Here is a 21,142-nt window from a genome sequence, read left to right as displayed (position 1 = left end):
CCTTTGTTAAGGAGCATTTTAGCCCACTCTCACCCCTAATGTCTCCAATGTGGGTACCGGATGGGAAAAAGAATCAGGATCTCTTTTAACAATGAATGGGAATAATTTTCCTCTGCCAATTATATTTTTTAAAATTATTTTATATTGCTCTAAAGTTATTTGTTAGCTATGTTGTATCAAATTTATTTTTAATGAGCATGTAAAAAAATATTTAGAAAATCTAAATTATTACTCTTTTGTATGTATTTATTTATATTTAAGGTCTCACGTTAAAAGTTTGTTTTTTATCATCCATTATTATAACACACTCTTTATAGGATTGTTGTATAGGACAAAGCTAAAAGGAAAAGTTAGTCCACATGTCTCTATATTGGTATTTCAACAACGGTCATAACTCTCTTTACCAAAGTGTCGGCATTTGCTGCATTACTTTCGTTAGTTCATAATCATACATACATGCGCTCAACTACATCTTGTGTTTTTATATGGTAAATCGAGCTTAAAAAAGATAAGTTGGAATCGACCAATGTATCGAACTCACGATAAACTTTTTAATTGTAATTAAACAATATCTTGAACTTGATGCATGATTCTTACAATCTGCAGGTGACCACCGATATCCATGTCCTGTGCTGAAACAGAGCATATTGGCAATAATATTTGGCCTAACACCAATCAACTCAAACACAACGCCATATTCCAAATATGGAAAAATAGTATTTCCAGATTTATTTTGCCTCTTTAAATAAACTTGGGGAGGGATTATGACCATTTTCACTTATAAAACAATACATTGTGAAGGTTGAAAATATAATCGAAGTTTTTTTTTATTTTTAATTTTACTGTAGTTGTTAATTACTCTTATTGTTCGTGCAATTTATATTCTCTCATTTACACTTACTTTATCAATTTAGCTATAAAAAAAGAAGAAGAAGCTTGATGACCATAATTTACGGCAAACATGTATTCAAGTGTATAACTCTATGGTTGATGATTTCAAGCAACGAATTATTCCCCAAGTTAAAAGGTTTTCTAAACTATCATTCAGAGGGATCTCTTATGCAGGGGCAGAGGTTGAGCTTCGGATTCAACAAAACCTAGTTGTTTTGATTTTAAAATAGTAATATATATATACACATAATTTATTAAAAATTAAGTAAATTATATTGTCTAGAAATTAAAATTCATATACTCAAAACTTAACCCTGTCTCTACTCTAACGATCAAAATTAAAGACACAACTCAAGTGCTTCTTAAATGGTTGAGGCTTCTCTAACTAGGGATGCAATGACTATGGAGATGGACGAACGTATGTACACGGATAACACATGTTAATGTATTTACCTCACTTCATTCAATCTAGAGGCAAATATAAAATTATTTTTTTTAAACCTAATTTTAAATAAATTATCCAATTAATATATCATACAATTAATATATCATATAATTTTTTTAAATGTAAACATTAAATTTTATAATTAAATTATTGGTGTAGTATACCACAAATATAATAAACTACAGTTGGAAATAAAATGACAAAAAATAAATAAAAAAGTATTCAGGCTGATCTCGCTCTCTTTAAGGAGATTCAAATCCATTGTGACATAATCTATACCGATCAAACAGTAATACTCTTGACTTGTCTCCTCTAGGATACAACAGTCCAACAACGTTATACAATTCAAGCAACTCCGGATTAGTTGAAGAGTTAAAGTTTCACAAAAAGAACATCTTCCTTCAACATATAAATACTTTTTTATATATTGAATGTAGTTGAAGACTTAAAAATATTTTCTATGTCTCAACTCTCTCTTTCACTATTATACACTACAATATTTTTACACACTTAACATATTTCATCTCCTGCCCAACACAAAGGAAGATGTACTATTATTTATAAGTGAAGAAGTCTTTCATGTAATCAGTGATAGAATAAAGGATAGTAATACGGATAGATAAATGTGATAGATATTACATAAGTTATAAAAAACTAATGGTCATATGAGTTAAAGAAACTAATGATCATATAAATTACAAGAACTATTAGTCACCTTCTACTACAATTTATTCTCACTAACATGTGCATTTAATATTTTATTTTAATAATAAAATGCATATACACCAACATAAATTATAGTATCAAACTCGTAATTAATATTTTAGCAGTATTCCTACCTAGACCTACACAAATGCAGTTGAAAATGAAGTGTGAAATTATAAGGCCTATTTATGCGCATTGTTGCAAAAAGTAAGAGAAAAGAAAAATTCAAAATTTACATTTCTACTGTATCTAAAATATATTTTCTTCCTCCCGTTTTATGAAATACACTTTTTTTAGTCCTTTTTAAATAAAAAAAAATATTTTATGATAATTAGAAATAAAATACTTACTTAATGTTACAAAAGTAATTTACAACCATACAAATATATAAAAAAAAAAGGAGTACTAATTTTATTCTCTGTTATATTCTTTAGTCATTCATACCTGTAACAAATTACTCTATATTTAGCATAATAGGTCCTAATGCTAACGAATTTCGCACCGACGAACTTGACATTTTTTACCTTTACTTTGAAAAAAAATGAATGGTTCGTGACTTCAAAAATTCCAGCCCAGTCCTTTTTTTTCCCTTTCTTATTTTCTTTTGCACCTCTCAAAACCAACCAATTGGCAGTCACTGTTAACTTTCCTCCCATACCTGATAATACTTGTGGTGGTGGGGACACACTATTGCACAGAGCTTTACAAATCCCCACCCCACTCTGAACTGCCAATAAAATGCTTTATTCTGTGAACTTCATTGGCATTCCAAACCCACAATATTGTAAAACAAAAATAGAGATGAAGAAGCATTTCGCTTACGCATTTCTTCTAATTTTCTTGTTGCAGCAAGTATGTTTATTCGTTCAAGTTGAAGCAGGGGATGGGTTCATTAGGACCAGAGGAATACATTTCATGTTGAATGGTGACCCCTTTTATGCTAATGGATTTAATGCCTACTGGTTAATGTATATTGCTGCTGATCCATCTCAAAGATCTAAAGTCACAGATGCATTTAGAGAAGCTTCAAGCCATGGCCTCACTGTTGCTAGAACTTGGGCTTTTAGTGATGGTGGATACAGGCCATTACAATATGCTCCTGGATCTTACAATGAGGACATGTTTAAGGTCTTTTTGTACTACTCATTTTGTTTCTTTTAGTTCTATTTTTTATGCCTAATTCTAACTTTTCTGTAACTAATTGATTTTGAAGGGTTTGGATTTTGTGATATCTGAAGCAAGAAGGTATGGGATTAAGGTTATATTAAGCTTTGCAAATAATTACGAGAGCTTTGGGGGAAAGAAACAGTACGTGAATTGGGCTAGAAGTCATGGACAGTACCTCAATTCAGATGATGATTTCTTCAGAAACTCAGTTGTTAAGGGCTATTACAAGAATCATATTATGGTAACCAGAAATTTAATTGCATTTTACAAAAATCAGTCTCGTTTGTTTCTAATTGGTTTCTGTTTTTACTACTGCAGACTGTACTGAACAGATACAACAGATACAGTGGAGTTGTTTACAAGAATGATCCTACAATCATGGCGTGGGAGCTTATGAATGAACCTAGATGCACATCAGATCATTCAGGAACAACCATTCAGGTACTTAGTGCTTTGAGCTCTCTGCTTTAAATTTTAAGAAGCAAAGTTTTAAATCAATTGGTTCACTCTTGAAGTCCACTATACTCCCAACGTCCCACTGGCTCATTCTCTCTACGCTTCACTTAGATGAATGAAATCATGAATAACAAGGATAATTTTATTAATTTATTTGAATTTTTTCAAAAAAAAATTATAAATATTTTAATAACTTAATTATAGAAATAAATTTATTAATTGACAAGTAATTTGGACAATTAATATGAAATGTTGGGAATATCTTTTAATTCCTATATGCTGAATTTTTAATTAAACTGTGGTCGGATTCCTTTTCTGCTTTGGTGGTTTTACTTTTACACTTTTGCAAGTTTAGATGCAGCCAATTAAGCCGTGAAATGCGGGGATGAGTTGTGATATTTAGTATTAGATCAAATAATATTTATTTATTTGTCTGATTTAACTTGAGATAGAATTATAAAAAGTGAAGAATAGTTTTGAATCTTATGATCTTCTTAAATTGAAAATTTTTTAAATGAATCAAAATATTTCTTAAACTTGTGCTCTTAAACATAGTAGGTAAAAACTTGAAATTAAAGAACAATCAACAAGGAGAAAAAAAAAGGTAAAAAATTGAAATTAAAGAACAACCAACAAGGAAAAAAAAATATTCTTTTTAAAATGGACTCAAAAGGAAAGATAAGACAAACAAGTTAAAACTAAAGTAGCACAAGAATTATAAAGTGAGATTAAATAATACATAAACAATAATCTTGTGTTTGGTTTGTCCTACTAAAATGAGTATGGGACACAATGATTATATGGCTTGCAACTACAACAACTTTTTTTCTCAATTTTAACTTTGTGGGACTTTCATAATGGAACACCCTAAACTCATATTAGTAAGATACGGCCTTTGTTAGTACTTCCTTCGTTTAAAAAAGAATAACATAGTTTCTTTTTTAGTGTATTTCAAAAAGAATGACCTCTTTTCTTTTTTGGCAATACTTTAACTTCAACTTTTTCACGTAGCATGTTTAATGCCACAAGATTAAAGGGCAATTTTGGTATATTTGACATAACTTTAATTTATAACGATTAAAAGTCTTTTCTTAAACTCAATTCCAAATCAAACTAGACCATTCTTTTTTAAACGGAGGTTTTTTTTTCTTAAACTCAATTTCCAAGTCAAATTAGACCATTCTTTTGAAACGGAGGGAGTAATAAATAATACGAAAGTTGGTGAATATCATAATAGCACAGATAGGTAAACACATACATAATCTAGAATTGGTAGATTTAGAATGTGCAACTTTTATTAATTCGATTTGAAAGCATTAAGTTGTCCTCGAATACCTAATCCCATCAAGTTCTCCATTAATTTTCATACCCTATCATGGACAACAGAGCCGTAAAATTGACTGGAAATTAATGTCATCTGCTTTCCCTGCCATTTTCAAGTGCACTCATTTACTACTATTTTCTGGAGGGGAACAATATGGAAAAGATTTATGCTAAGTTTCATTCTTCGTTTGCAGGCATGGGCAACAGAGATGGCCTCTTATGTTAAGTCTATTGACAGAAACCATTTGTTAGAAGTTGGCTTAGAAGGATTCTACGGACAAACAACTCCTCAGAGGAGGAATCTGAATCCTAATTTTGATATAGGAACTGACTTCATCGCCAACAACCGCATCCCTGGCATTGATTTTGCCACTGCTCATGCCTATCCTGATCAATGGTAAATTTTTCAGGACCACATTGCACATTACAATATTATCCTTTACAGAGATTACATCATTTTCTTTAGCTGTCTTAGAAATTCAAGTGTTTTATTTCATCATCTCATTAAATGTTTAAACTAGTAAATAAAGTGACAAATTCATTATGATATCGAATCAGCAATCCTGAGTTCACATTGAAACAAAAATAGTTATGTGTTTGACATTGAAAAAGAATCATGCCTACACATGATGAGAAGCGTGTTACAAAAATTATTAGTTTCTTAATGATAAAGTTGTGATATGACAGGGTAACAAACTCAAATGATCAAGGCCAACTATCATTTTTGAACAATTGGCTAGACTCCCACATTCAAGATGCTCAATATATTCTCCGTAAGCCATTACTGATCACAGAGTTTGGAAAATCTTCGAAAGACTCAGGTTTCAGCTCCTACCAAAGGGACCTTCTTTACAACACAGTCTACTACAAGATATATTCATCAGCTAAGCGCGGGGGAGCAGCAGCTGGGGGACTCTTCTGGCAACTTTTAAGTGAAGGAATGAACTCATTTGGAGATGGATATGAAATAATCTTAAGCCAGAACCCTTCAACTGCAAATTTGATTGCTCAACAATCTCATAAGCTGTACCAGATTCGAAAAATATTTGCAAGAATGAGAAACGTTCAGAGGTGGAAGAGAGCAAAGGCTGCTAGAAGGGGTGGTTGGACAGATAGAAACAAAGGAAAGCGAATCGGAAACTGATGATAAGATGCTTTAATTTTGAAGCTATTACTTGTGATTTAAAGTAGTGTGTGTGACAGAAAATACTGTCCTGAAGGATTTTGTATGACATATAGTGTTTGTTTGCAAAAGCCCCTCTTAGAGATGATTATGGTTCATCCAGGTGGGTTAATAGAGATTATTACTTATAGTAATTATGTTGTTTTCTGGGTACTTGACTACTTGTATTGTTACTTACATGTTTGCTGTTTTCTAATTATATATCATGTCAGTAATGGAAGAGAAAAAGAAAGATATCTAAATTTTCATTCTGTGTTTTACCCTATTATTAACTACAAAATATCTATTCAGAAGATTATCTTATAGCGAAAGTAACAATTTAAATTCAAAATGTGATGGAATTAACTTTCTAGATAAATATCTGTGTATCAACAATCATAGATGGTACTTTAAAAAGAATAATGCATGTGAATAATTTTAGAATTGATGAAAATCTAAGACTAATTTCACACACTGATGAAGCATTTAGGTGGGTTCATGAAATGATGAACCAAAAATCGCTGTGTTTGAAACTCCACAAAAGGCCTGGACGGCTGGATCCAGAGACGGCTAGCCAGGCTTGCATGAGTTAAGGCCCTTTTCTCACCCACCGAGATGGAAATATTACGCGAAATGGCAAACATTTATAGTATATTACGCTTCATGGCTACAGTTTTGGATATTTATGATTCACGGATACAGTTTCTTAAATTTTGCTACTTGTTTCCTAATTGTATAAATTCAGAATTTGTATAGTTCGATTTTTTATTGTATAAATTAAGATTTTGTATATTCCTACCCTATCTATTTATATATGATTTGCCGATACATTTGATTTGTATAAATTAAGAAAAATTCATAATAAATTACCTTGTTTGTATATTAGCAAGCGAAATATACAAATAGAGTTCTGAAAAGTTCCTATGGGTAGCAAAATATACAAAAGGTGTTTCGAAAATATATATAAATATATACTTATTTGTATATTGACAAACAAAATATACAAACGGAAATACACATAGCAAATGAAACTATAACTATGGACCGTAATTAAGCACACTGTAGTTGTGGAGCGTAACTAAGTTTAATCTCTTTGTGATTTATGAAATTTGGCCGAAGAAGATTGGAAAATTTTCCATCGTCTTTAATGGATCTCCTTTTAGAGGCCCGTATTCGGGTTGGCATAGCAAGGCCTTTTTTTCAGCCAGGGCTACTTGATCCATTAGAAATTCTAGGCCCTTAACCAATTTTACAAGAGTAAAGCCTTCTTCTCAGCCTATAAATTCATAGAAGGGCCCATAACCAGGTTAGCATTGAATTCGGCCTCTTTCCATGTCAAGGCAAGATGATAGGAAATTTATAAAGAAAATCGCTTTTGTGTGTGTTTGGTACGATGGAAAATGTTTTCGCGATTGTTATCTTTTTTGAAAAATAAATGGTTTTGTTACATAAGCACTTATTTTTCTTATATTTATAAAGTAATTAAAAGATTTGTTCCACAAATATTAATGGTGGTGGGTTGAGGGAAATTGGGGTGAGTGGTGGATAACAGTAGGGTTGGGCAGTTGGAATAACTTCCACACAATTATCTGTCACTTTATTGAAATGTTATAAGAGAAGACAAACATGTATTTCATTTCATTTAGAGAGTTAAAAAGGGAACCTAGATCCAATTACGCTAGACTTAATTGGATTAACCCTATACTTACCGTCTTACTACACCCACCAAGGACATAAAATGCACGATTTGATATCCAATTACTATCATCATTAATCTCACTAAAGTTTTCAAATGTGAAATTTCTACATTTTTAGAGTCAGCAGTCAACAATGTTGCTTAGCTTAATACAAACTCTGGAAAATTTGAGCATCGTGGTAACAACAAATCACATCGTCTTTCTTAATCATATCAAAATCTTTAAAATATTATGAATAATGTAAGCTTTATTTTTTTCAAAATTAAAGTCGTCTTTAATCTTACTAAGGTTGTTACATTTAATTTTTTTTTTTACATTTTTTGGACTGAATATATAGTCAATACTATCACTTAGAATACATTAAATATTGGAAAATTTGAGAATCATAATCCACCCCTCCAAGCCCACAACCTGGAAGACTCTTCGTTGTAAGCAACAAATCACACCATTTTTCTTAAGAATATCAAAATTATTAGAATATTGTAGATAATTTTTACTCATATTGTTATTCACAATTACTGCCACCTTGACAATTTGAAAATTTTACATTTTTAGTCAATAGTCAATATTGTAACTTACCATGCAACAAACTCGGGAAAATTTGATAACCGTGGACCACTCCTCCAAGCCCCACAACCAAATCATCTCATCTTCCTTAATCACATCAAGAATTTCTAAAATAAATAAATAATGTAAGTCTATTTTACTATTCAAAATTATTGTCATCTTTAATCTTATTAAAGTTATCAAATTAAAATTTTCTACATTTTTTTTAGTGAATAGTCAATACCGTTACTTAACCTGCGCAATAAACTCTCAAAAATTTTGGGAACCATTATACACCCCTCCAAGTACCGCAACGCAATAGACTCTTTGTTATAGTATATATCAAATCCCATCTTCCTAAATCACATCAAAATATTTAAAATAATATAAGCCTCTCATTTATTGCCCCTGCTAAATTAATATCACATACAGTCCTATATATTAAAGGTGTCAAATTTGAATTTTCTACATTTTTAGAATGAATAATCAATAATGTCGCTTAGCATGCAACAAACTCTGAAATTTCTTAAAACCATGACCCACACCTCCAAGCCCAACCACGACTAAGTAGCAACAAATCAAATCATCTTCCTTAATCAACTCAAATTCCTTACCCACTCTATTTCTATTTTTATTTATATGTTGTCCATATTAAAAATAAATGATTCTTAATATTTGTTATTTCACAAAATTAATGCATCAATGACACTATTTTTTCTATTTTATCCTTTAAAAGTTTTCATCCTTGAAGTTATACATTTATCCAACATAGAAAAATTAAGTAATTATTTTATTTTCATTAGTCAAATTAGTTGATCAAAGTAAAAAAATTCATGTTCATTTACTGAAAACTTGACTTGAAGAAAACACTAAATAAGAATACAGTGATAAATTTACATAATTTTTTAAGGAATGTAAAACCTAAATAGTGATACTAAATAGGAACGGAGGGAGTAATAATATTCCAGTAAATGCTACGGTTGCTCACTACTCATCAGTTTACAGTCAAAAGGCATGATTCAACTACTCTATTTCATCAGGATAATGTTTTGGTCGGTTTTGTGTGTAACTACAATTATCTCCTTATCTTAACGCTACCATTCAAAATTAACCACACTTGTCAATAAATTCATATTAACTTTCACACACAAGTGTTAACTAATTCACCCAACTAACATAACTACTACTTACATAATTAAAAAAAAAACAAGCAATTAAATTAGAACAAGTCAGAAAAAGTAGCTCTAAAATATTCATTTTCTAGCAAACGTGGCATATCTTCATCCTTCAATTATGATACGTGGCAATATTTTACGGCTCGTAATATGAAAACACGCTTGACATATGGGCCCACTTTTAACCTCCCTAACTGTTGTGGGCCCGTTCTCATTGAGATCTGGTACCACAGTGGGCCCTCTTTTAACCTCCATAACTGCTGTGGGGACCAGGCTCATTGAATGAAATTTCTATAGATAGCCTTCACCGAATGGATCACGTCACGTGGCGAGCATAAGCCACGTGGCAGCATATTGATGAGTTCGATCCTTTAATTTTGATCCTAAATAGGTTTTGGTCGGCTACCGTTACAACTTTGTCAACAGTCAAAACCCGCGTTGTTGAGAAAAAGATTTTGTAGTTATTTTGTACGTAAGGAAAAAAGGAAATATATTCTAGATTATGGTATTTCTTAATCTAGTACTCCCTCAGTTCGTTTATTATTTCTAAATTATTTTATAGGTTTGAAATAAATTATATTCTATGATATAATAAAAATAAAATGAGTTAATATTATAAAAGGCCACCCAATTTTGATAATCTATCTAGCAAAGTTATTAAACTTTGTTTTGTATCATTAAAATCACTAAACTTAGACTTTTCTACAATAAAATCACTCAATCAAATTTATCATTAAAAAATGTATTGGCAAGACAAAAGAAACTATCATTTTTATATCATGTAAATATAAATTCCACAATAAAATAAAATTAAAGAAATCTCATTAAGGACTTTTCACTCCCTCTCTCGAAACTTTTTTAAAAAAATCAATTAAAATGTATGTCCAAACACAATTTTAAATTTCAAAACTTATTTATCAACAATTTTATAAAATAATTTTTTCAAGCTTGAACAAACCTATGTCAACGTTAGCAAACCATGGAATTACGACGGAAAAGTAAGATCTTTACCAGTTATATTTAACAAGAAATATGTAAATAGACTACACGCCAAAGGACTTATTAATTAATAAATCCTTACTTGTTCTATTTTGACATTTGTTTATTGCTTTTCTTCCTGTTTTGGATTTAATTTGTTGTTTTGCTTAAATACTTATATTCATTTTTTAACTTAGGAGGCAAACTAAATATTATGGTATTACAATAATACCAAAATATGTTTCAAGAAAAAAATATTCATTTATTTATTAAATGACGACATAAATTATACAATAATATCATAAAAATGTTTGTTTCGGATTAATTAGCTTGTCCGTAATTTTTTTAATAACCTTTTTTAATATTATTTATTTGTGGGTTCGTGTTTATATGACATAAAAATAATAATTTATTTTGCTATGTCAATATTTTTTAATGATAAATTTGATTGAGTGATTTTATTGATAGAAATGTCTAAGTTTAGTGATTTTATTGATACAAAACAAAGTTCAATGTGAAGAATTGCAGAGAAAACAGAAATGGTGAATGAATCTAGACAGGAGATGCCGTAAGATACATGAGAGAAAGAAGAATGAACCTTCTCACTATCAATAAAATCATCTAATCAATTCAGTACTAATACATCACTATTTATAGAACAGTAACTGAGCATAACTAACTCTGACAATCTAGTAACTAACTTTAGCTAATCTGTTACATAAAGACTGCTTAAGCTTAAACTAAAACAGCTGGCCTCTTTTAGTTGTACATAATTTCACACCCCTCCTCAAACTGGTGGTTGAAAGAGGTTCTTCAACCCAAGCTTGGACATCAAGTAGTTATGTCGTAGCTTCCCTAAGCTCTTGGTAAGTAAGTCAGCCAGCTGCTCCTTGGTGGATACATGATGTGTTTGAATTAAGTTTTGCATAATCTTCCCCCTCACAAAATGACAGTCTATGTCAATATGTTTGGTTCTCTCATGAAAGATAGGGTTAGCTGCAATTTGAATTACAACCTTACTATCACAAAACAACTGCACTGGTCGTGTGATACTCACTCCCAACTCTTTATACAGGCCTTCTAGCCAAGTTATCTCAGCCACAGTTGATGCCATAGACCTAAACTCAGCTTCTGCAGAACTCCTAGCCACTGTGTCCTATTTCTTTGACTTTCAAGACACCAAGGCTTTCCCAAGCATCACCATATACCCAGTAACAGACCTCATCGATTCAATGCAACCTCCCTAATCGGAGTCACAATAAGCCATTAACTTGTTTGTATTTTCTGAGGGTATTAACAGTCCAAGTCCTGGCTCAGCTTTGATATACCTTACCACCCTCAAAGCTGCATCTATATATGACTGTTTTGGTTTGTGCATAAATTGACTTAACACATGTACTGCATATGCTACATCCACTCTAGTCATTGTTAGGTAGCGTAGTCTTCCCACAAGCCTTTGATATGGTCCTGCATCATCCAGAGTTTTGTCAGTGACCCCATCTGTTAAATTCTTCACATGATCATCAAAATCAGTGAAAGTTAATTTGATATTGGCTTCCATTGGTGTGCTGTCTGGTTTAGCCCCACTTAGTCCCATCTCAACAACTAGTTCTAGAGCATACTTTCTTTGGCTCAAGTGAATTCCTTGCTGGGACCTTGCAAATTCAATCCCCAAAAAGAACTTCAGCTGTCCCAAATTTTTCATCTTGAATTTCAGCTTCAGATTATTTCTAGTTTGTAATATCAACTTTGAACTACTACCAGTGACCAGCAAATCATCCACATATACTAAAACTACAACTATATGAGAGCTTATACTTTTGGTAAACAAGAAATAATCAAAATGACTTTGAGAAAAACCAAGTTGTACCAAAGCTTCAGTAAGCTTTTTGTTCCATTATCTAGGTGCATGCTTTAGGCCATACAAAGATTTATTGAGCTTACAAACCTTCCCATTCTGACTACCAAACCCCTGAGGAACATTCATATACACCTCTTCAAGAAGATCACCATGGAGAAAGTCATTGTGCACATCCATCTGAAATATAGGCCAGTGTTGAGCAGCAGCAATTGCAACAACACTCTTAACAGTTACCATTTTAGCTACAGGTGAAAAAGTGTCAGTGTAATCCAATCCTTCCTTATGACTGAACCCTTTGGCCATTAGTCGAGCCTTATAACTCTCAACTTCACCATTAGCCTTGTGTTGGATTTTGAACACCCATTTACACCCAATAAGAGATTTACCAGAGGGAAGGTCCACCAGTGTCCAAGAGTTATTGTCCTCAAGGGCAGTAATTTCTGATTTCATAGCATCAACCCAGACAGAACTCTTAACTGCCTCATAATAGCTAGAAGGCTCTGAAGTAGCTGAGTAAGCAGTAAGTGCAGCACAATAGGACTCAGACAAGCAATCATAGTTGACATAGTTTGAGATAGGAAACAAACATGAGCTAGGACCCTTAGAGGGAACAACATAATCCTTCATCCATATGAGGGGTTTGGTGGTCCTATGAGACTGTCTGAAAGGTACAACAATAGTAGGTGGAAGAGGAACAACAATAAGCTCAGGAGGTTCAGCAAGGGCAGGAATAGCGGGATCAAAAGGAACATGAAATGTCATACACTTAGATGAGTGATATTTTTCTGGAGCCTGAGTCATACTAAATATAGGAGAGCACTGTTGCAAGGAATGCTGAAAAGGGAACACATCCTCTTAGAATACCACATCCCTGCTCACTATAAATGAATATGTATAAAGGTTGAATATCAAATACCCTTTTTGAGTAAGGGAATAACCAAGGAAAACTACAGGTGCTGCTCTGGGAGAGAATTTGTCTGACTTTCTAAGGCAAGCAACATAGGCCAAGCAGTCAAATACTCTCAAGTGATTGAGATTAGGAGGATGCCCATGAAGAGCTTCAAATGGAACTTTACCTTGAAGTGAGGAGGAGGGCAACCTATTGATAAGATAAACAGCAGTAGTGACACATAGCTAATTTGTTACATAAAGACTGCTTAAGCTTAAACTAAAATAGCTGGCTTCTTTTAGTTGTGCATAATTTCACACATGACTTTGCTAGATAAATTCTTAAAGTTGAGTGATCTTTTGAGATAGTAACTCAGATAAAATAATCAAAAATATTCTTAATTAAAAGTTTCTTAAGAGCATGTAAGAAAATAACACGATACATAATTTGAGACCGTGGAAGTGTCATTAAAATAAAACCCATATGTTTTACAAGGTCTTCGAGTCATGACGTGGTTAATTAAATTTTAATATAACTATTTTCTCAAGTATGTAAGTTCATTCTTTTTCATAGTAATACTTTATAGATCTTGCGTCTATCAATTAAATTGAATAGTTCGAACTTCCAACCAAGCACTGGTCGTAACTTTTTAAATAATTATATTTTCATTATTTTTAATTTTGAAAATAAATATTGATCCTAGTCAAACACTGATTATTCATAATTTTTTAAAAGTGAAAATATGATTAAATAAGATAATAAATTAAGCGAGACAGGTACCCTAGATTAAGAACGGTGGACCAACAATTTAAAACCTAAAAAGAGAGCTGGACTTTGTGCAATCGCTATCAAGTTTAAAATATGTAACCCTTTCATTTGCCATGTTCTTGGAAATATTAAGAAAGAATAAAATATTTTTGCTTACCTTTTTATGAATAATATATCAGAAGCTTACTTAACTACAACTTATCAATAAGAGAAGTTTAATCATAACTAATTACTCAACTCCTCTATCTAGCAATTTTTTCACAAACTAATTTGTTGCATATAGTTTGGGTGTTAGAAAAAAAAAATCTTGTTCAACTTGTGGGTGTCACATACCTTGTAGACAATAACCGTAGCAATCAGTAGTCTGGTCCCCCGGCCTACAAAGTAGCTTGATGTGTTTGATCTTAGAGTTATAGAGTTAAATAGACTTCGTATTTGTGTGTTATTTTCCATCAAAATCAAATATTATTAATTTTGTTTGATAGTGATTGATATACAGAACGTACGTGTTTGTTTTTTATAGATTGTTGATATTATGATATATTGTGCTGTATGAGATTCAAAGGTTTGATCATAATATTAATTAATTTACTTTATCCTAAATTAATAACTCATTTGAAAGCGAGATTAAGGTTTCAATTTTCGTGGTTNATCAGTAGTCTGGTCCCCTGCCCTACAAAGTAGCTTGATGTGTTTGATCTTAGAGTTATAGAGTTAAATAGACTTCATATTTGTGTGTTATTTTCCATCAAAATCAAATATTATTAATTTTGTTTGATATTGGTTGATATACAGAACGTACGTGTTTGTTTTTTATAGATTGTTGATATTATGATATATTGTGCTGTATGAGATTCAAAGGTTTGATCATAATATTAATTAATTTACTTTATCCTAAATTAATAACTCATTTGAAAGCGAGATTAAGGTTTCAATTTTCGTGGTTAATTTATGGAATGAGATAATGGTGGGCCAAATGAAACATTATTCTAGTGTTTTCTACTTTAATTAATTACTGTAGAAAAAGAAAACATTTACTCTATTAATTACTCAAACCACCGCCCAGTTTCCAGAGATTTCTCTTCAACAACAAATAACCCGTCACTATTTGTGATCATAGAAAACAACAAAAAAATCTGAACCGTTGGATCTTACCTGACCACAACACGTACAGTCCGATCCTTGTGGTGCAAAATATAATTTTTAAGATTTCTGGGGCCCAAATGCACAACTTCAAAGAAACTTATGCATATAACGAAACTAAACGACATCGTATTTGCAAAAACACCATGCAATTTTTATTTTTTTTTTCATATTTTTAGTTCCCACCCAACGCCTATATAAACAACCTCAAAAACACTCAAATATCATCAACAAACAAACAGCAATCTTCTCAAAAAACAATCTTTTTTTTTCAACACTTTACTAGCTTCTTTTTTCTAATCTTAAATCTCTCTAAAACATTCATTTCTAAGTTACCAAAAAAAAAATGGCACCTAATGTTTTTGGTCTTGCAACTAAGGCTACTGGTTTGGCTAAGGCAAAAAGTTTGGCAAGCCGTGCCTATGTTACGTTCTTAGCTGGAAATGGTGATTACTGGAAAGGCGTTGTTGGTTTGGTTAAGGGATTGCGAAAGGCGAAATCCGCTTATCCACTTGTTGTGGCTTGTTTGCCTGACGTCCCGGAGGAACATCGACGTATACTCATTAACCAAGGTTGCATCGTTCGAGAGATCGAACCTGTTTATCCTCCTGAGAATCAAACTCAATTTGCTATGGCTTATTATGTTATCAACTATTCCAAACTCCGTATTTGGGAGGTATGTACGAGAATATTTTTCTGTTTCAATTTATGTGATAATATTTTTATTTGGTAGGCTAAAAATGTTTTTTTTTTTTTTTTTTTGGGATGCAGTTTGTGGAGTATAGGAAGATGATATACTTGGATGGTGATATTCAGGTGTTTGATAACATAGACCACTTGTTTGACTTGCCAGATGGCTATTTTTATGCAGTGATGGATTGTTTCTGTGAGAAAACTTGGAGTCACACCCCACAATATAAAGTTGGGTACTGTCAACAGTGTCCTGATAAGGTCCAGTGGACTCAAGACTTGGGCCCTAAGCCATCACTCTATTTCAATGCTGGCATGTTTGTCTATGAACCAAGTCTCTCCATTTATGATGATCTCTTGAAAACCGTCAAAGTTACACCTCCTACCCCATTTGCTGAACAGGTAACAATTTTTAGCTCTTTTTTGGACTCTAATTGTTCAAATGAGTAAAAAAGGGGTTAATTTTAATTTGTTATGTGAAACTTTTGCAGGATTTTTTGAACATGTATTTCAGAGATGTATACAAGCCAATTCCGAACCATTACAACTTAGTTTTAGCTATGTTGTGGCGTCACCCAGAGAACGTGGATCTTGATAAAGTGAAAGTTGTTCACTACTGTGCGGCGGGGTCTAAGCCATGGAGGTACACTGGAAAGGAAGAGAATATGGACAGAGAAGACATTAAGATGCTAATCAAAAAATGGTGGGATATTTATGATGACGTGTCATTGGATTACAAGAATTCCAACGTTGTTATTGATGGTGAAGTTGAAGCTGACAAATTTATGGCAGCGTTATCAGAGGCTGGTGCTGTGAACTACATAACTGCTCCATCGGCCGCTTAGAATATTATAGCTTTCAAGTTGTTTTATAGTTTTTTTTCTAAAAAAAAAAAAGCTTTGGGATATATAGTCTTAAAGCAAATTATACTAGCTTTACAGAGTGCTTTTGTTATTTTTTTATTTACAAAAAGATTAGAGATTGCCTGTATATAATAGGGGAGCAGGCAATTTCAGTTCTTCTATAAGTTTCGAGTGTTTTTTTTGTTTTGTTTGTGGATATTGGAAGAGTACAGAAATGAAAAAAGTACGTATTTATGTTAATACTGAATCTTGAGATACGTATTTATGTTGTGGCTTGAGTAATCTTTTGTCTTTTTATAATTGCACTAAAGTGGCTTAAGATATTTTGGAGGACACTGACAGTAGGCATCTGATGAACATTAGATGCCGTAAATCGTCTTCTTAATATTTTGAGTAAATCCTGAGGTGGGATAATTCATGTAATTGTTAACATTACCGACATTTTGAGTTATTCATTCAATTTATTTAGAAGGTTGAATAATTCATGTGATTGTTTACAATAATTATATGCTCCCAAATTAACTATAAGAATCCAAAAAAGAAGTAATTACATCAGTCTATGTGACAACAAGATAGCTATCGATGTGAAAGAGTTGAGGGGAAATGGTTGAATATTCATTATATTGCTTGTGTATTTGAAACCTGTCGGTGTTCGTGGATAAGGACTACTTTTACTAAACTTGGAAAAAAAATTCTGTTAATTGGATTCCAGATAAAACTTGCTATTCATAGGATATTTTTCCTTGCAGGTTTGTTTATATGGAATTCATTTTTATTTCCTTTAACTTGTACTCTCTCTATCCCATTTTATATGTCACATTTTTATTTTGCACTTGCATTAAGGAATTATATAACTTTATCCTTCTATCCTTATTTAATTTTTTTGGAACTCAAGTTTTCAATCAATGAATATGAATTAATTTATTTTGATTAATAAATTTAACCAATGAACATGAATCATTTACTTAGCTTTTCTAAGTTGGTCAAATGTATATTTTCAAGATTAATAACTCACAAGGGTAAAAAAGGAAAAATATGATAATTTATACATTGATTTTATGAAATGACAAGTATTATGGACCAACTATTTATAGAAAGGGATGACATATAAAATGGGACGCTGGGAATATTGTCAGTATTAGTCGATATTTCAATAAACAAGATATGCATTACCCAAAAATATTTACTTACAAGCTGCTATTGATTTTCCCTTTCTACCTATTAATAATCCATTAAGTTCATCTCTTGTCGATTGTATTATAATGCTAGTCTTTATTATGAGGCAAGTCATATATGGTGTCCTGTTCATAACTATACTTGTTATTTCCAGGCTTATTAACACACTTAAGGTCAGTACTCAGTAGGCAAAAGTTGTAAAATGCAAAATAATAACACTGATAGGTTGGAGTTTGAGAAGAATTATATAACTATATGAATAACTATATGAATAATTTATGCTATTCTGATTAGTCTGTACTCACATACACTATAATAAATTAAGAATCAATGTTTGTTGTCATGAACCCAGTTCCGAACCACGTATAGGAGGAATCCAACACAAGAACCAGCAGCACCAACAACAGCCATAATCCGAACTCAAAAATGGGCTATAAATGCCTTGATGAGTAAGGCATCCCACAGCCAGAACCAGAAAATGGAAAAACAGAATCCTAGTACTGCACCCACTGCTACTTGGTTTAACGTGTGAAATCGTTGTGAAACCCGTAACCATGACTGTAATAAAGTGAAAGAAAGAGAAAATATCATGTATTATTATTTTCAGGAAAATTGTATAAAATAACAAATTATTAATTCAAATTAAATGTTATAACCACTGTTTGATGTAGTTGTAACCCGTAGCAAACAGTTGTCACTCATCTCTCTCCCTAGCGAATCTCGCTCGCGTCGCCTCTCTCTCTCTTTATACAAACACAAATATATAAATTGCGTTTCTGTTTGTATAAAGTGAGAGAAAAACTGTATATACACATGCAAATGCGTATATATCTTCATCTTATACACTTATAATTATACAATACAAATCTTCTCCTACCCAATTCTCTTTTGCCTTTCTCTCTTTCTCGCTTTATACAAACACAAATTATTTTATATAATTTGTGTTTGTATAAAGCGAGAGAGAAATTTGTATACAAAAATAAGTTACATATAGATATACAGATTTATATTTAAATACATATAATACACCTATACATATACGACGGAAAATCACAACAAAAAATGTATATACAAAAATACATTCATATATAATTTTTTATGTATATGTATACTGAAATATACAGATTAATAGTTCTAGCAAACATAAAGTTTGTTATGGAGCGCAATTATGCAAAGTATAGCTATAGCATACAAATATGATTTTTATGTTTGTTAAACCTAAAATTTAATCATTATTTTCAGCACCAAATTTTTTACTTATAAGCAGAAAATCACTAAGCAAATACTGTGGAACCAACAAATATAAAAGTTACAACTACACACTTACAAAGTATGAGCCCATTGCAATAATAAGCACACTAGTGACTGCAGTAATTCCATTGCACCCGAAATATTCAACCACTGTGTCAAATAGTGATAAAAATGAGCACTAAAAATAGAGTGATGTTATTTCTGAATCATGTAATATTAGTAGGAGATGGAGCTTACTTGAGATGATACAGAATGCGACTGTGTAGAAGATGGACTGGGCATGTGAAGAAGGCATCCCAGGGTCTGATCTTAATGATAAAACGGGGCGTTCATGGTTAAGTATGCCCTTCAGTACAGTTGAGAGACGGTCATTGACAACAACACCACAAAAAGCCCATAATGTTTCTATATCATGCCTCCAAAGGAACATAATACCGAAAACTACAGCCACCAGCCACTTACTCTGTACTTAATCAAATACAAATATTAATACCACCATCACCTAAAAGCTGGACATAGCTAGTCACACACTTTGCTATCTAATTTGATAAATAATGAAATAAGAGAGTTACAAATCATTCAGCTCTGCTGGACCATATACGTGCAATGCGTTACACTAAACTAACTAAGTAGTAAATATATCCTAATATTTCAAACTTTGAAAAAGTTATTGCAATTAAGTCTTTATTTATTTATTTATTTATAATATAAGTAAGAATTCTTAATATTTTAAATCTTTATTTATTTGAATTGTATGAAAACATTTAAGACTTTGACATCAATATTTTACTTTAGGCCAAAGTCATCTGCGGCCCCTCAAAGTTGTCCTCATTATTCATTTAGACACCTCAACTACATTTAGTACCTATTGAACACCTCTACCATCTCGAATTTGAACCATCTGAACATTTTTTGCCTACATGGCACATTATTTGTGATTCACCCAAAATAGGCGCGTGGGAGGTCTTTAGTTGGGCATTTTTTTGTGGAAAAAATGTTCTTTCTTCTTCCTCCCCTCTTTGCCATTCACGTCCTCAATCACACTAGTTCACCACTGCCATTCATCATTCTTCTTCCTCGTTATTTCTCCGAATACTTAACCTCTTCCTTCATCATTGTTTCATACTAGGATTGGCGGTACATACCTTCATTGCCGCCATGGCAGCCACCACCATTATCACCATTGAATTTGTAGAGGCTTGAAGTTTGGAATTTTTTCTTTGTTGTTAAGATAGTGTTTTGGTGTTAAATTGATGTAGATTTGTGTGAATTTTGTCAACAGATTTTCCTATTTATTTTTTGCTTTAAATTGATATATGTTTGTGCAAATGTAAGGGTGTTCTTCAATCGAAAAAAAGATCAACTATAGAACTCAAAACAAAATCCGACTTAACTCAATTTTTTCCGACAATGTCCATCAGAACTGATTAATTTTCCGGCGACTTTTCGTCAAAAATGAAACGAAGAAGACAGTTAATTTTTTTAATTACCTATGACCAACTCTTCCACAACTCATCAAAAATAGCAATAATTTTTTTTTTTTTGCTTGAATTCTATGTTGCAGATGAACCAAGAAGGTTCGAAAATAGCATATTTACAGTGGGGGTTGTCGTGTTGGGGGTGGGGCACCGTAGAGTTTTGTGCTCTAATGGAATAGATACATGATTTCTTTTTTAATTTTTAACTTAAAAATAATTTCTTTTTTCTTTTACTTTATAACTTATTTTTAAAATAATTTTTTGGACTAAAAAATACCAGATGCCGGTATTTAATTCGTCAAATAGTCATGTCATCGCGAGTGTATTTCACACACTTTATACTTTTAGCTTATTGTCAAAAAAATGTTCAAATGGTTCAATTTTGAAGGGGTAGAGGTGTTCAATAGGTACAAGTCTTAGTTAAGGTGTCTAAATGAATTATGCGGACAACTTTAAGGGGCCGTTGATGACTTAAGCC

General features: G+C 32.1%; 3 protein-coding genes across 3 annotated transcripts in view; 2 read left to right on the top strand and 1 right to left on the bottom strand.

Annotated features, from left to right (window-relative positions):
- Positions 1 to 2,783: 2,783 nt before the first annotated feature.
- On the top strand, positions 2,784 to 6,460 carry LOC125847974 (mannan endo-1,4-beta-mannosidase 7-like). Its single transcript, XM_049527744.1, has 5 exons — positions 2,784 to 3,169; positions 3,255 to 3,449; positions 3,527 to 3,649; positions 5,182 to 5,384; positions 5,675 to 6,460. The coding sequence occupies exons 1-5, from the start codon at positions 2,843 to 2,845 to the stop codon at positions 6,129 to 6,131; spliced, it is 1,305 nt and encodes a 434-aa protein (XP_049383701.1). The 5' UTR covers positions 2,784 to 2,842; the 3' UTR covers positions 6,132 to 6,460.
- An 8,969-nt stretch (positions 6,461 to 15,429) lies between these two features.
- Positions 15,430 to 16,999, top strand: LOC125849204 (galactinol synthase 2). The gene is made up of 3 exons (XM_049529245.1): positions 15,430 to 15,882; positions 15,978 to 16,298; positions 16,388 to 16,999. The coding sequence occupies exons 1-3, from the start codon at positions 15,553 to 15,555 to the stop codon at positions 16,739 to 16,741; spliced, it is 1,005 nt and encodes a 334-aa protein (XP_049385202.1). The 5' UTR covers positions 15,430 to 15,552; the 3' UTR covers positions 16,742 to 16,999.
- A 1,236-nt stretch (positions 17,000 to 18,235) lies between these two features.
- LOC125848113 (lipid phosphate phosphatase epsilon 1, chloroplastic-like) overlaps positions 18,236 to 21,142 on the bottom strand; it is a 5,694-nt gene continuing 2,787 nt past the window's right edge. Inside the window, exons 2-4 of the mRNA XM_049527917.1 lie at positions 19,424 to 19,649; positions 19,263 to 19,336; positions 18,236 to 18,493 (exon numbers count right to left, since the gene is read on the bottom strand). Coding sequence (XP_049383874.1) covers positions 18,356 to 18,493; positions 19,263 to 19,336; positions 19,424 to 19,649 — 438 coding nt within the window. The 3' untranslated portion in view covers positions 18,236 to 18,355. The remainder of the gene's footprint in view (positions 18,494 to 19,262; positions 19,337 to 19,423; positions 19,650 to 21,142) is intronic.

The sequence above is a fragment of the Solanum stenotomum genome, chromosome 12 (assembly GCF_019186545.1).
Source record: "Solanum stenotomum isolate F172 chromosome 12, ASM1918654v1, whole genome shotgun sequence".
NCBI lineage: Eukaryota > Viridiplantae > Streptophyta > Magnoliopsida > Solanales > Solanaceae > Solanum > Solanum stenotomum.
The sequence above is the reverse complement of the archived record's forward strand: the minus strand, read 5'-3'. Positions and strand labels throughout refer to the sequence as shown.

What these genes read in the sequence shown, in the direction of transcription:
- LOC125847974 (XM_049527744.1), top strand. Translation starts at nt 2,843, where the DNA reads ATGAAGAAGCATTTCGCTTACGCATTTCTTCTAATTTTCTTGTTGCAG. An exon ending in ACAATGAGGACATGTTTAAG is followed by an intron (nt 3,170 to 3,254) that starts GTCTTTTTGTAC and finishes TTGATTTTGAAG; the next exon opens with GGTTTGGATTTTGTGATATC. An exon ending in ATTACAAGAATCATATTATG is followed by an intron (nt 3,450 to 3,526) that starts GTAACCAGAAAT and finishes TTACTACTGCAG; the next exon opens with ACTGTACTGAACAGATACAA.
- LOC125849204 (XM_049529245.1), top strand. Translation starts at nt 15,553, where the DNA reads ATGGCACCTAATGTTTTTGGTCTTGCAACTAAGGCTACTGGTTTGGCT. An exon ending in CCAAACTCCGTATTTGGGAG is followed by an intron (nt 15,883 to 15,977) that starts GTATGTACGAGA and finishes TTTGGGATGCAG; the next exon opens with TTTGTGGAGTATAGGAAGAT. An exon ending in CTACCCCATTTGCTGAACAG is followed by an intron (nt 16,299 to 16,387) that starts GTAACAATTTTT and finishes AAACTTTTGCAG; the next exon opens with GATTTTTTGAACATGTATTT.